The 14,778-nt window shown below is 38.6% G+C and overlaps 1 protein-coding gene across 1 annotated transcript in view; it reads right to left on the bottom strand.

Moving 5' to 3' along the window:
- LOC144977565 (uncharacterized) overlaps nucleotides 1-14,778 on the bottom strand; it is a 422,942-nt gene that overhangs the window by 176,461 nt on the left and 231,703 nt on the right. The window contains 5 exon segments of the mRNA XM_078922917.1: nucleotides 6,476-6,635; nucleotides 6,638-6,725; nucleotides 7,856-7,972; nucleotides 10,092-10,196; nucleotides 14,748-14,778. The exon segment at nucleotides 14,748-14,778 is cut by the window's right edge and continues 69 nt beyond it. Coding sequence (XP_078779043.1) covers nucleotides 6,476-6,635; nucleotides 6,638-6,725; nucleotides 7,856-7,972; nucleotides 10,092-10,196; nucleotides 14,748-14,778 — 501 coding nt within the window.

Raw genomic sequence — 14,778 nt, 5'->3', positions numbered from 1 at the left:
ATACCTAATTAGTATTCAATGTCAATACATTGATAATATAGAGAATAAAATACCTAATACATAAATCAGTGTCATATTCAATATTGTATAATTTATTCTATTTACATTCATTTGGCATGTCTGACTTGTACATTCGAGAGTTTCAAATAATTATATATATATATATATATATATATATATATATATATATATATATATATATATATATATATATATATATATATATATATATATATATAATCTATTACATAACACAAGGGATCAGATTTTTTCTTCTTCTTAAATTGCGCTTCGCTAAAAATACATTGATAGATGGCACCAATTGCATCATGGGAGCTAACACAATGATAACCTACTTAAAAGTAAATAAATGATAAACCCTAAATTACAACAGGATCTCTAAAATCCTGTTTCAAACACACTTTTTCAAACACAACTACTTTAAGGACTGTCTCAATTCTGGCATTGCTTCAAACACACTTTTTCAAACACAACTACTTTAAGGACTGTTTCAATTCTGTCATTATTGTTTCGAACACACGACTTTTTCAAATCTTTATCTCACACCAAAGCCTGCCTGCTTGCTCCATACTAATTTATCACATTGAAAATTCTTTTGATAATAATAATCCGAATAATCTAACACCTGATGCACACCTGACGAACCACTAAATTGTAAAGAGTAAATTAGGTATAAATTACGACACGAGAGAGAGAGAGAGAGAGAGAGAGAGAGAGAGAGAGAGAGAGAGAGAGAGAGAGAGAGAGAGAGAGCTTAAAGACGACAATAATCTCACGTTGTTCTACACGGTCAACCAGGACAGCTAATATCAGGTCCGTGGTGGTAATGAGGAGAGAGGAGGAGACTGTTGTATTTTCCCCTTGCTTTTCGTTACGTTGGGGATTTTAATGTTGGGCGTATGTTTTATCCACGATCAGAACCCAAAATATCCAGTTCTTTTAATGTATCTAATTGTATGTTTTTTTTTAAAATGAGTTTCAGCACAAATACAATTTAATGTCCTAATAATGGTATACATTTTAAGTAACGGGAAAACGATTCATTGCAATCGTGAAAATTACACAATTGTGTTTGTTTCATTTTATGTGTAAGTGCATGACATAATCAGTCGGAAGGTGAAAATTTTGAATTTGCATTTTTTTTTCCATTTTCTGAAAGAATATTCTCCCCAGAAAATTTTAATCTTTATTTGAAGTAAATCGGGTGATTTTTCATGAAGTTGTGGTCAGATGTAAGGGAAAGGTATCCAGCAACTTTTCTCAAATTTCATACTTTTTCAACTTGACTAGTTGTAAAAAAAAACATTTAGAAGTGAAATTAAGCTTTGATATTTCTTGAAGATGTACAAAAATTGATTTAATCATTTACAAACAAGTACTCAATTTTAATTTTAAAATATTGACCTTCTAACTAAACTCAGCAATATCTCGGTTCAAACCTTTTCAACATCTGACTGATGACGTAATTCACTGTAACAAATAATTATGGTTTCATGTTGATGCACATAAGTTTGCACGAGTGCTAATCACGATTTTCCTCTTGTTTTATTCTTATCTATTTTTGTTTTTGATTTGCTTTTTCCTTACTTCTTTCTCTCTTTTCCCTTTTTAAATTTCCAACGATTCTCTCCCTTACTAGGATCTATCCCACCAAGACACATTACCTTATGTTTTGGAGCTGTGATGATGATGACCACCACCACCATCATCCACGCAATCTTTTGAAGGTTCGAGCCCCCATTCACATCGCTGTATGGTCTTGTGCAATTCATCCCCCCCCCCCCCCCCCATATAATGCCTAAATCGTTTTATAAATGGTCCTTTAGTCAACAGAAACGCTTGGCATGTACATCAAACCACGACAGAATATAGGCGTATTACAATTTTAAGACAAAAACAGGCTATGTGGTCTAGTGGTATGACACTCGCTTTCGGATCGGAAGGTCCTGGGTTCGAGCCTCGCGCTCGGCGCATAGTTGAGTCTTTGGAAAAGGCTCTTTACTCACATTCTCTCACCGTACTCAAGTGTACAATGAGTACCTGGCCGTTAACAGTGTTGTCTTTGTCCGAAAAATTGTAATATCGCCTAACAGGCGTCATGTCCTGTTGCTGCTGACCAGGGACCTCTTGTAAAGCGCTTTGAGCACATTTGGTGGATATTGCGCTATATAAAGCTCACTTTTTAATTTTATTTTTAAAAGTTGCTGCTCAAAGCTCGAAGAAATAGATAACAATGTGAAATTGAATGTAAGCTTCAATTTAATAATATACGAAAACAGATAAAATGGTCTTTTCGGGTTTCCCCTTTATCAACAAAACAGGATGAATGAAACACTACAGACGAATGAGAATGGCGTGAACGCCACTACCAACATTATCTCATTCGTCAGCTGTCGTGTTCCATTCATCCTGTTTCGTTGATAAAGAAGGGGAAACCCGAAACGTCCATTTTATATGTTTTCGTATATTATTAAATTGAAGCTTACATTCTATGTCACATTGTTATTTATTCCACACAATCACAACACGACAAGAAACCCCCACGCCCTTCATTCCTTTCATTACAGTGTTGCCAACCCCTGAAAATTAAAATGTTGATTGTTACGAAACGTTACTGTGTAGCGCAGCACAGCATATGTATTACCCTGAAGGTATCTACCTTGTTCGAGCCCCCATTCACATCATTGTATGGCCTTGTGCAATTCTAAGTCCCGGCAACCCTTGTACGCAGAATCCCTGACTATGCACAGAGCTGCACATATGAGATGGAAGTCGGTTTGGACGAATTCAATCCCTCGTGGGGGCGGGGACGTAACCTCCTCTAAGCTTGGTGAGAAGTTGCCAGGCTTTGATACCAGTAAGAGGAGACACTGGGTGACTGCGAATCGGCTTCGGTCGAGGAGCTGCCTCACGGCCAGTGCGCTTCATCGGTGGGGTCTTTCTAACTGCCCACCAACATGTACCCGCTGTGGGCAAGAACCTGAGACGGCAGAGCATCTAGTCGAACGGTGTGTTGTGACGATGCTACCCGGCGGGTTTGCGACGGTGCACGAATGCGGACCGGACTTTGCTGATTGGGTCGATCGTCATAACATAGTAGTGTGAAAACCATAAGAGGCTGCTGCCCTAAAAGTGCCTAAATCGTTTTATGAAGGGTCATAAGCCAACAGAAACGCTTGGCATGTATATCAAACCACGAGAGAATATAGGCGTATTACAATTTTAAGACAAAAACAATGAATGCCATCACCGGCCAGATGAGAACTAAATAGGGGTCCTGACCTCTCAGTTGAGCAGTCGCTTCACGTGCAAAAGGACGAGATCGATTATGGGTTAAGTCAAGGTTTTTTTCTGACCCCCTCCCCCCCCCCCTTTTGCCCCTGTCTGTCCATCCAGCAGTGCTTGGGTAGCTGGGTAAGTCAGATCTGGCAGAGAGTACAATAGGATATAATAGTGTCCTATCCAAAGGGTAGGAAACAATTGCTATTGTCTGTTTCAAACTATAGAAGCCAGGATAAACTCCGGATAGGACTTTCCGTAAAATTTAACAGACTCAGCTACCCATTCACTGCTGGGTGGAGAGAAAAAAAAAGGGGGAGCGGGTGTCAGTAAAAATCTAGACAGCAGTCTGGATCGATCTTAGTCCGTCTGTGTGTGAAGCGAGAGCTCAACCAACTGAGCTATCTAGCCCCTCCCCCCCCCCCCTCCCCTAAATGATAATACTAATCGTAATAATTACGGAAAAAGCAGAATGGTTGGCAAGTCTGTTTTACATCTTGCATTATACGTTTAATACAGAAAACATGTTTTTCCCACAGTATCTACAGTGTATAGTATTAGTACAATACCTATATGTTTGGGGTTTTTTATAGCTGCCCCCCCCCCCTAAATAATAATACTAATTTTATTAAATATCGTAATAATTACGGCATAAGCAGAATGATGGTTGGCACGTCTGTTTTACATCTTGCATTATACGTTGAATATAGAAAACATGTTTTTTCCCACAGTAATCTAACAGTGTATAGTATTATTAGTACAATATATGTATTTTTTTTACAGTTAGTTGATGATTCAGTTCACCTTTAACCTAAGGTGACAACACAGTGTTATAACAAATGACACAGCCTTCCAGGCTCTGGTTGGTGTTTGGGGCGCCTAAGGTGTGTTATAACAAATGACACAGCCTTCCTGGCTCTGGTTGGTGTTTGGGGCGCCTAAGGTGACACCAGTGTTATAACAAATGACACAGCCTTCCAGGCTCTGGTTGGTGTTTGGGGCGCCTAAGGTGACACCAGTGTTATAACAAATGACACAGCCTTCCTGGCTCTGGTTGGTGTTTGGGGCGCTATGTTAGTGTTAGCTTTGTTGATGTTGTATTCGGTCTGATGGTGTCATGACCGTGGATTGGAATGACTCACTCTGCTTGCTCTCTTCTCTCTCTCTCTCTCTCTCTCTCTCTCTCTCTCCTTTCTCTCTCTCTGTCTCTCTCCTCTCTCTCTGTCTCTCTCCTCTCTATCTCTCTCTGTCTCTCTCCTCTCTATCTCTCTCTGTCTCTCTCCTCTCTCTCTCTCACTCTCTCTGTCTCTCTCTCTCTCTCTGCTCTCTCTCTCCTCTATCTCTCTCATTTTAGAGAAGATCTTTAGTCATTTAAACCATTATATTTCATCATCATCATCATCATCATCATCATCATGATCATCATGATCATCATCATGATCATCATCATCATCATCATCATCATTACTGCTTATTTATTCATTCTCATCATCATCATGATCATCATCATCATCATCATCATCATCATCATCATCATCATCATCATCATCATCATCGTCTCCTTTCATTGTATATCTCAAAGAATAAGCATAAGGTAGATACAAGTTAAACAAGGTTGCGATAGCACCTGTATAATAAAAAGAAGAGAGAGAGAGAGAGAGAGAAGAAGAAGAAGAAGAAGAAGAAGAAGAAGAAGAAGAAGAAGAAGAAGAAGAAGAAGAAGAAGAAGAAGAAGAAGAAGAAGAAGAAGAAGAAGAAGAAGAAGAAGAAGAAGAAGAAGGAGAAGAAGAGGAAGAAGAAGAAGAAGAAGAAGAAGAAGAAGAAGAAGAAGGAGAAGGAGAAGGAGAAGGAGAAGGAGAAGGAGAAGAAGAAGAAGAAGAAGAAGAAGAAGAAGAAGAAGAAGAAGAAGAAGAAGAAGAATGTAACATGGAAACCGTCAAGTGATCCATTCTCTGTACGTACAAGGCCAAGTTGTATGTCCTGTAAATTGGCCTTTTTTGTTTGTGTTTTTTTTTTGTTTTGTTTTGTTTTTGTCTGATGTCAGAACCACATATTGCTGTACTTGGACTAAACACTTTTATCAATTTTACAATTTGGCCACATTTTATTAATTCTTTCACCTCATAAATCGATGAATTAAATTTACAATTTGGCAAAAGTTAATTATTCTTTCACCTCATATATCGATGAATTAAACATACAATTTGGCCACATTTTACGTATTCTTTCACTTCAAATATCGATGAATCAAATTTACAATTTGACCAGATTTTATTGATTTTATTGATTCTTTCACTTCAAATATCGATGAATTAAATTTACAATTTGGCCTGAAATATTGTCCAATACTTATGGCCAAATACTTTTCTTTTTTGTACAAAAAAACCAAACAAAAACGACGTTTTGTCAGTGTACGGCGACATGGCATGACTGGGGCAAACGATGGATGGCATTCGCCAGTCATGAGCAATATCCAGACTTTGCATTATAACGGGGTTTTTCACGTATAGGGAATGAGATTAGAGGAAATGTAGCTCCCTTGATTTGACGTCACCCATAGTCTGTGACGTCACCGGCGGAAAAGTTATTAGAGAGAGAACGTCATGTTGGTTGTGCGCATGCGTCTCTCGTCCTCGCTTCCGTGCACAACCAACATGACGTTCTCTCTCTTAAATAACTTGTCCGCCGGTGACGTCACAGACTATGGGTGACGTCCAATCAAGGGACGCTACTCTTCCGCTAATCTCATTCCCTATTTGGCATTAATATCATTGATTGATAAATAATGTGTACATCCGTTTTTACTCAGTTAATTTAACCCTCTCCTTACAAACTATAGGAAAATCGTCACATTCGTTACGATACAACCAACATTTTTCTTATTCAAATTTCTTAAGTACTGCATAAAGTGAAATAAAATGAACAGTGTGTTGTAGAGCATGTTTTGCTAAATATTTACTAAAGGGACATAATCGTGTAATAATTCAACAAGAAAATTGTAAAACATTGGTTCTGTCCCCTGGTATTATCTCGGGGGGGGGGGGGGGGGGGGGGGTTTCTCTCTCTCTCTCTCTCTCTCTCTCTCTCTCTCTCTCTCTCTCTCTCTCTCTCTCTCTCTCAGATTAGTCTTGAGGAGAGGAAAGGATGACATAGTGATCTTAATAATTTAACTCACCGAAAATCCTCCGAGTGGCTGAATGATTCGTGCTCCCTCTTGAGGGAAGAAATAAGAACTGGTCCGTCAGCCTGAAGATTTAGCAAAGCCTCGTTGTCGAAAGCAGCCTTGACCTTGACCTCGTGGGCGTGTATGAGCGCGGAGACTTCCTTCAGAGAGGGGGCAGCTGGTCGTGAGTTGACATCTCTTCCATGAGTTCCACGAGCTGACCGGCGACTGCCCTGCATGTGGACATGAACGGCTCCAGTTTCTGGACATGAAAAGTAAAAAAAAAAATAAATAAATAAAAATATATAGAAGGAACGAAATTGACATCACTCTTTGTAATTGTTTTTAGACAGCCATGTTCTCACTAAATTCTATCAATTTCATTCTAAATTTACCAGACCTATAAATAGTAGCGAACAAAAATTGGATGAACATTTTTCACAGCAGATACGGCACCTAAATCTAACCGAACCTTTAACTGCCGCCATAGGGAAAAACAGAATTTCAAAAATAAATGACCAGAAACTCGCCCTTTCAATGGGCATATGATCTCGAATTACTTTTCCATTTGCTCGAGGTCATTGGTCACATTGCAAAATGTGCTCAAAGTGACCCACTTAGTGAAAAGTGTTCACAGTTTTTGAAATATTATCTAACATCACGATTGGTCATTTTATGCAGCTTGAAACACGGGTATGTTTATAACATTTGTAGACAAAGTAGGGTGTTTACACTTGTTAAGAAATATCCAAAACGCTTCAACAGTCGTAACGTCACTTCACGAGTAATGACGCATGGTAACATATTAACTGGCTCTAAATTATCGAAACAATGGCGGACGCCCTTATGAAATATTTCTCCGACGAGCATAAAAGCGTATCCAGAGGAAAAAAAAACACATTATAAATCTGATCATGTTTTGACTTTTACATATTCTGATCACAAGACATATGAAAAGTTCTAGCCAGCATGAAGAACAGAAAGTACCGATTTTCTTTATTTAGAGCCACGATGGCCGCCGTTGCTGGGCGACGTGACATCAGACTATTGAATCCAATCGTTGTACAGCAACAAATCATGTGATCGATGACTTGGTTGGACGAAAACATGAATATAGATAGTTCGAAGATGACGTCACTCAGGTCTTTGTTATTGTTTTTTGCCATCCGCGTTTATGAGTAATGCTCACTGAACTGTATTAACCCGACTATAAACGTTCATGGATACACAGTTTTGTGTGTTGGTCCGTTATACTTCCGGATGGCAATGTTATGAGCTTCTTAGCCAAGCGCATACTGTCTATAGATCGTTCCCATTATCGGTCGATGTAAATGATCCTCGTCTTGGAAAAATAAAAACTCTCAAAATTTGTACAAGACTAGATCTACAAACCTTTCTGAATCGTATCCATGATTCGTGGTTGTAGGGACAGAGTCCGTCCAGCACTGAAGGGATTTGGTCCAGGCTGATGTATTCGTGAAGGTGTTCGGCTGACAGCACCACCTTTAACTGTGGATTGGAATGTACAATTTAAGAATCAATGGGCATGATCTATATTCACTTCCATGTGCTCGAGGTCATTGGTCACATTGCAAAATATGCTCAAAGTGACCTACATAGTGAAAAGTGTTCACAGCTTTTGAAATATCTAACATCACGATTGGTCATTGTGTTCAGCTTGACACATGTGTATGTTTACAACTTGCTTTTAAACAAAGCAGCGTGTTTACATCTCTGAAGAAATATCCAATCGTTGGACAGCAACAAATCATGTGATTGATGACTCGGTTGGACGAAAACATGAATATAGATCGCTCCCATTAATGAATGTTCTTTATTCCACCCCTCTCCTAATTAGTGTCAGTGCATGACATAATCAGTCGGAATGTGAAAATTTTGGATTTGTAATTTTCTAAAAACATTTTCTGAAAGAATATGCTCCCCACAGCATTTTAATCTTTACTTGAAGTAAATCGGGTGATTTTTCATGGAGTTATGGTCAGATGCATGGGAAAGGTATCCAGCAACTTTTCTCAAATTTATTAATTTTTCAACTTGACTTAATGTAAAAAAAATATTTAGTAGTGAAATTAAGCTTTGATATTTTCCGAAGATGTACAAAAAGGGTTGATTTAATCATTTATGACAAGAACTCATTTTTGATAAAAATTGACCTTCTAACTAAACTTGCCAATATCTCAATTCACAGCAAGAGGTGCCTAAATGAGCCAGTAAAATGGAAAGAAAAAAAATAAAGTGAGTAAATATATAAGGGAACAACACAATACAAACAACGTTTCGGCCCTTGGCCTTCGTCAGGAGACAGAAAACACAAACACGAAGGCCAAGGGCCGAAACGTTGTTTGTTTTGTGTTGTTCCCTTATATATGAGTCACATCTACTCACTTTATTTTTTTTCTCTCCATCTCAATTCAAACCGTTTCACCATCCGACTGATTACGTCATTCACTGTAACTTAAGTAACGCGCAATGATATCAAGTTTACAATAATAATTTGTGACGTCAGATTATCAAACGTTGAATTTCACTAAAATTAGATAACTGAAAGAAAAAGAAATGTCTATCATTTAAATATTATTTTTGAAAATGTCTTTTACTCAGAGATGACGAAATCGAAATAGATTGAGGGGTGGAATATAAAAGATTTCTTACACTCTTGTGTTTTGGAATTCGAACTTTGTTCTCAACGCGCAACGCGTACTCGCAAGCTCGTGTAACGGTTGGGAACACGTCCGGAATTCCAAAAAGCAAAGACTGTAAGGATCGTTTCCTTCATGACAGGATTAAAGGGGAATAATATTGTGTTTGGATGTGTTTACGTGGGTGTGTGAGGGAGAGGGGGGGGGGGGGGGTGGACGAGATAGCCGAATGGATAGAGAATTGCATTTCCACTTTGGAGAACAGGCTTCGAGCAATGCATCAGCATCTCGTGTATGTAATCCTTGAGCACGACCCTTATTGCTCACTTTGTGGCGATGCACTGCGGCTGACGCCCGGGTTATCTCGCTCGTTTCTAAAGATACATTCTGAAGAAAACAATGACCCCGGGAACGAATAAGGAAATTATATTTTGTTACTTATTTTATCCAAGTTGGGTGTGGATTACAGTGGGACGTTGACGTCTTAGATGACGATAAGAATAAGAAACTATATAGAATTATGATAGTCACGTAGTTTTAAAAGGTGATTTTAGCGATATTGTTTGAAGATGATAATGATAATAATGATGAGGAGGAGAATGAGGAGGAAAAGGAGGAGGATGATGATTATGATGATGATGATGATGATGATGATGATGATGATGATGATGATGATGATGATGATGATTATGATGATGCTGATGATGATGATGATGATGATGATGATGATGATGATGATGATGATGAAAAAGATCATGATGACGATAATCAAGATTATGATAATGATGATGATGATGATGATGATGATGGTGATGATGATGATGATGATGACGATGATAACGATGATGATCATAATGGACGATAAGAAGGATGTTGAGGAAAGGAGGATGCCGACGACGACGACGACAACAACTTGCAAAATCTAGAATACCACACTAATGACCGCCAATGTTATACAACAAACTTACATTGAGACTCGCCTTGGCGTCATAGACCGGGGACTTGATGACGTAAGAGTGAGTCAGCTTGTCGGCGAATAGATGGACAATGGACAGGGCCTTTGGAATGTTGTCCTGATGGAAGGAATGCAGCAAGAATGAAGTGAATGCGTCATAAATAATATACATAAAAAAACATTATATATAAAATCTAATCATATCTTACCGCCTCATGAATGTAAGTGTCACTTTTTGGGGACAATAAAGATATATTATTATTATTATTATTATTATTATTATTATTATTATTATTATATTATTATTATTATTATTATTATTATTATTATTATTATTATTATTATTATTATTATTATTATAAGTCTTGAGATTTTATATAGCGCATCAATCAACTTAATGGAATAGGCCATAGAGACAAATTTTCCCAATTGGATGAATAAAGGGAATTTTATTTTATTTATTTTATATTTATTTTATTTACTAGATTCAGTCAATCAGACTATAAACGTTCAAGGTTACAAATAGTTTTGGGTTTTGGTACTTTATATCCGGCTGGCGGATGTAGTGATCTTTTTTAAAAAAACAAAACGCATAGCATCAATTGATTTCATTTTTAAGGTCCGGAGAGAAAAATTATGTGAGTGTGGAGACTTTTCCTAGGACTCAACAGTGTACCGTCTCCAGCGGGATTCGAACAATGAACCCCAAGGGCCAGAAGAAGCTCATATGTGACCCATCGTCTCAAAACGGTATTATATCGGGATGAACCAGATACTCAAAAGCCAAAATTACTGCTAAACTGGTCAAAATTTCGATTTATTTGTACTGGTACCCTGAAATATGATATTCATTCTCCTCAATAAAACGTTTAAACTCAATCTAAATCTGATATTTCTGGTTATAAATTCAATTTTCAGAATCTTAACCATCCCGACTTAATACCGTTTTGAGGCGAGGGGTCACATATTATCAAGACCAAGACCACACAACGGCGTACTTCCATAGGTGCGTGAAAAGTAAATTATGGCTATTGTGCAGTATTCTAACACTTATCATATTTCACTCGGACTCAGTCAGCCCTTTCGCCATTCACTTTCATCGAGGCGGAGTAGACGTGTATAGATAGAACGAAGATGACGTCACTCGGGTCTTTGTTATTGTTTTTTTGCCATCCGCGTTTATGAGTAATGCTCTCTGAACTGTATTAACCTGACTACAAACGTTCATGGATACACAGTTTTGTGTGTTGGTCCGTTATACTTCCGGATGGCAATGTTATGAGCTTCTAAGCCAAGCGCAAACTATCTATAGATGTCACTGGTAACGACGATGACGTCACTCAAGCCTTTGTTATTGCATTTTGCCATCCGCGTTTGTGAGTGATTCTCACTAAACTGTATTAACTAGACTATAAAAGTTCATGGTTACACATAGTTTTGTGTGTTGGCCCGTTATACTTCCGGATGGCAATGTTGTGAACTTCTCGACCAAGCGCATACTATCTATATATAGTATGCACTTGGCGAAGAAGCTATACAAAACGATGTGTAAGCATGAACTTTTATAGTCTGGTTCATACAGTTTAGTGAAAACTACTCATAAACGCGGATGGCAAAAACCAATAACAAAGACCTGAGGGACGTCATCTTCGTTCTATCTATATAAATACCCATAACCTTCGCCTTGAAATCTACCATGCTAAATAAAAAACATGAACTTTTATACAGATCAATATCAACAAAATGTGCTAAAAGCGTTTGCAGGGGCTCCTAAGCCAGCAGCAACATGTAGGACAAGACATGCTGTATGTAAGCTCTATTATAGAGCTCTTTTAAGACAGAGGAGATAACGCTACTACCGTATAGTATCTCATATTAAAAAGCATTTGCTTGCTACCCCTTGGATAGGACGCTTGTTTACCGCATAGTAATTTCCTCAGATCTAACGGGCAGGGGTATGATGAGAGAATGTGAGTAAAAAGCCTTTTCCGAGGACTAAAGTTTGTTCAACTTAACTCATTCAACCCTAACACCGACTATATCTGTACTTTACCTGGGTTACTTTTACCCCATGCCTATTTATTACATTTTTATGAGACAAATTATAGGCGTAGTATTAAAGCTAATGTTTTTAGTTTTTACATGTTCATGGTCTTTGAATAAAACTATCTATGGACATGGTCTTTTTAAATACATTTTTTTCAATTTTGAAAAGTAGCAAAATTCTCTAGGATTGAGTGAGTTAACTCACTCAATCCTAGAGATTTTTGCTACTTTTCAAAATTGGAAAATTTGTATTAAAAATGAGCATGTACATAGATAGTTTTATCCAACTACCATTAACGTGAAAAGTCCAAAAACATTAGCTTTGATACTACGCCTATAATTTGTCTCATAAAAATGTAATAAATAGGCATGGGGTAAAAGTAACCCAGGTAAAGTACAGATATAGTCGGTGTTAGGGTTGTATGAGTTAAAGCGGGACTTGAAACAAGAGCCCAAAGGTCAGAGGCTGAGTGTCATACCATGAACACAAAAATCAGCACACATGCCTCACAACAAGTCATGTTATATCTCTGCATATTATTCGGATGCCATTGTTATCCAAAGAGATGTAAAGTTGTATTATGACCTATTGACCCAAGTCTCTATTAATAATAATAGGTAGTAGTAGTAGTAGTAGTAGTAGTAGTAGTAGTAGTAGTAGTAGTAGTAGTAGTAGTAGTAGTAGTAGTAGTAGTAGTAGTAGGCATCCTTCCGTCTCAAGAGACGATGGTTTGCGCCCTGTATGGCTTTAGTCCATTGTCTACTGATAGTATATAAGAAGTCACTGCTTTAGTCTCATCAGTCTTGTTGAGAGCAACGACGGGTGTGACTCAGCAGACCAATCCTTGCATGGCAGTCTCTACCGCAGTTGTTGCACACGGAGTTTGACTGTGTGTTTGGTATTTGGATCTGCTGCCTCTCTTTCCTCCTTGTTCTCCTCTCCTCAAACTTCATCTTTCTCCTCTCCTCACCCCTCTTCACTCCCTCCATCACCGCATATCTCCAGCCGCTGCGGTCGTCAGCAAGCGACTCCCAGGTGTTTGAATCGATGCCTGTCAATTTCATGTCTCGTTTGCAGACGTCATAGAAGCGCAGAGCTGGACGGCCAGTTGGTCGCCGTCCAGAAGCTAGTTCACCGTACATGATGTCTTTGGGTATGCGTCCATCGTCCATCCTGTGTACGTGACCAAGCCGTCGCAAACGTCGCTGGCAGAGCATGAGATGCATACTGAGGGAGTTCGCTCTTTCTAACACTGCATTGTTAGTGAGTCTGTCCTGCCACCTGATGCCGAGAATTCGTCGTAAACAGCGAATGTGGAAGTTTTCCAGTTAATAGGTAACGAGAGATAATGTGCTCCAAATACATATAAACCAGGGACTCGAACACTGGACCTTCCGATCCAAAGGCGAGAGTCATACCACAAGACCACACAATGTAAAGTTGTATTATGACCTATTGACCCAGGTTTCTATTAATAATAAGGTAACGAGAGATAATGATAATGTGCTCCAAATAAATATACACCAGGAACTCGAACCCTAGACCTTCCGATCCAAAGGCCACATTTAATAGCAGCACACAATAAAACACGTATCTGCATATTTGGCTGCCATTGTCATTCATAAAGATGAAAAGTTGTATGACCTTTGACCGGGTTACGAGGGATCATTTTATGTGCTCCAGATAAATATATACCAGGGACTCGAACACTAGACCATCCGATCCAAAGGCGAGAGCCATACCACAAGACCACACAATAGCCGCACAACAAGACATGTGTCTGCATATTTGGTTGTCATTGTTACTTAAAATGATGTAAAGTTGTAAAGTTATGACCTCTTGACAAAGGTCTCTAAGTAATCCGCGAGGACGAGAGACGCATGCGCACAACCAACATGACGTTCTCTCTCTAATAACTTTTCCGCCGGTGACGTCACAGACTATGGGTGACGTCCAATCAAGGGACGCTACTCTTCCGCTAATCTCATTCCCTATTGTTCCTAGACGACGACCAGCGTTACCTGTGCGGCTATTATGTGGTCTAGGTGGTATGACACATGCTTTCGGATCGGAAGGTCCTGGGTTCGAACCTCGCTCGGCGTATAGTTGAGTCCTTGGAAAAAGACTCTTTACTCACGTTCTCTCACCGTACTCAGTTGTAAAAAAGACTACCTGACCGTTATCAGCGTTGTCTCTGTCCGAAAAAAAAAAATTGTAATAATATCTCCTAACAGGCGTCATGTTTCGTTCTTTCTACATGTTACGTGTTGCTGTTTGTCAGGGACCCCTTGTAAAGCGCTTTGAGCACGTTTAGTGGATATTGTAATAATAATAATATATCTTTATTGTCCCCAAAAAAGTGGCAATTTGTCATTTGGTTACACATTTATAACAATACAATATTGACATAGACACACTCACACAGCAGATGCACACTAGTAACATAGTAGTCATCGAAAAAAAAAACAACAAATAAACAAAAACCTAACCCCTCCCCCCCCCCCCCCCCCCCCCAAAAAAAAAAAAAATACAAAAAAAACCCCAAAAAACAAAACAAATAAAACAAAACAAAAACAAACAAAAAAATGTGCTATATAAAAGTTCAAGTGTTTTAAGTGTTACCTGTAAGAGGTATAAGGCCTCCAATAGTATG

Source organism: Berghia stephanieae, chromosome 7 (assembly GCF_034508935.2).
Source record: "Berghia stephanieae isolate SIO BIC M18660-M18661 chromosome 7, UCSD_Bste_1.3, whole genome shotgun sequence".
Taxonomy (NCBI): domain Eukaryota; kingdom Metazoa; phylum Mollusca; class Gastropoda; order Nudibranchia; family Aeolidiidae; genus Berghia; species Berghia stephanieae.
Note: the sequence above shows the minus strand (reverse complement) of the source record. Positions and strands in the feature narration are given on the sequence as shown.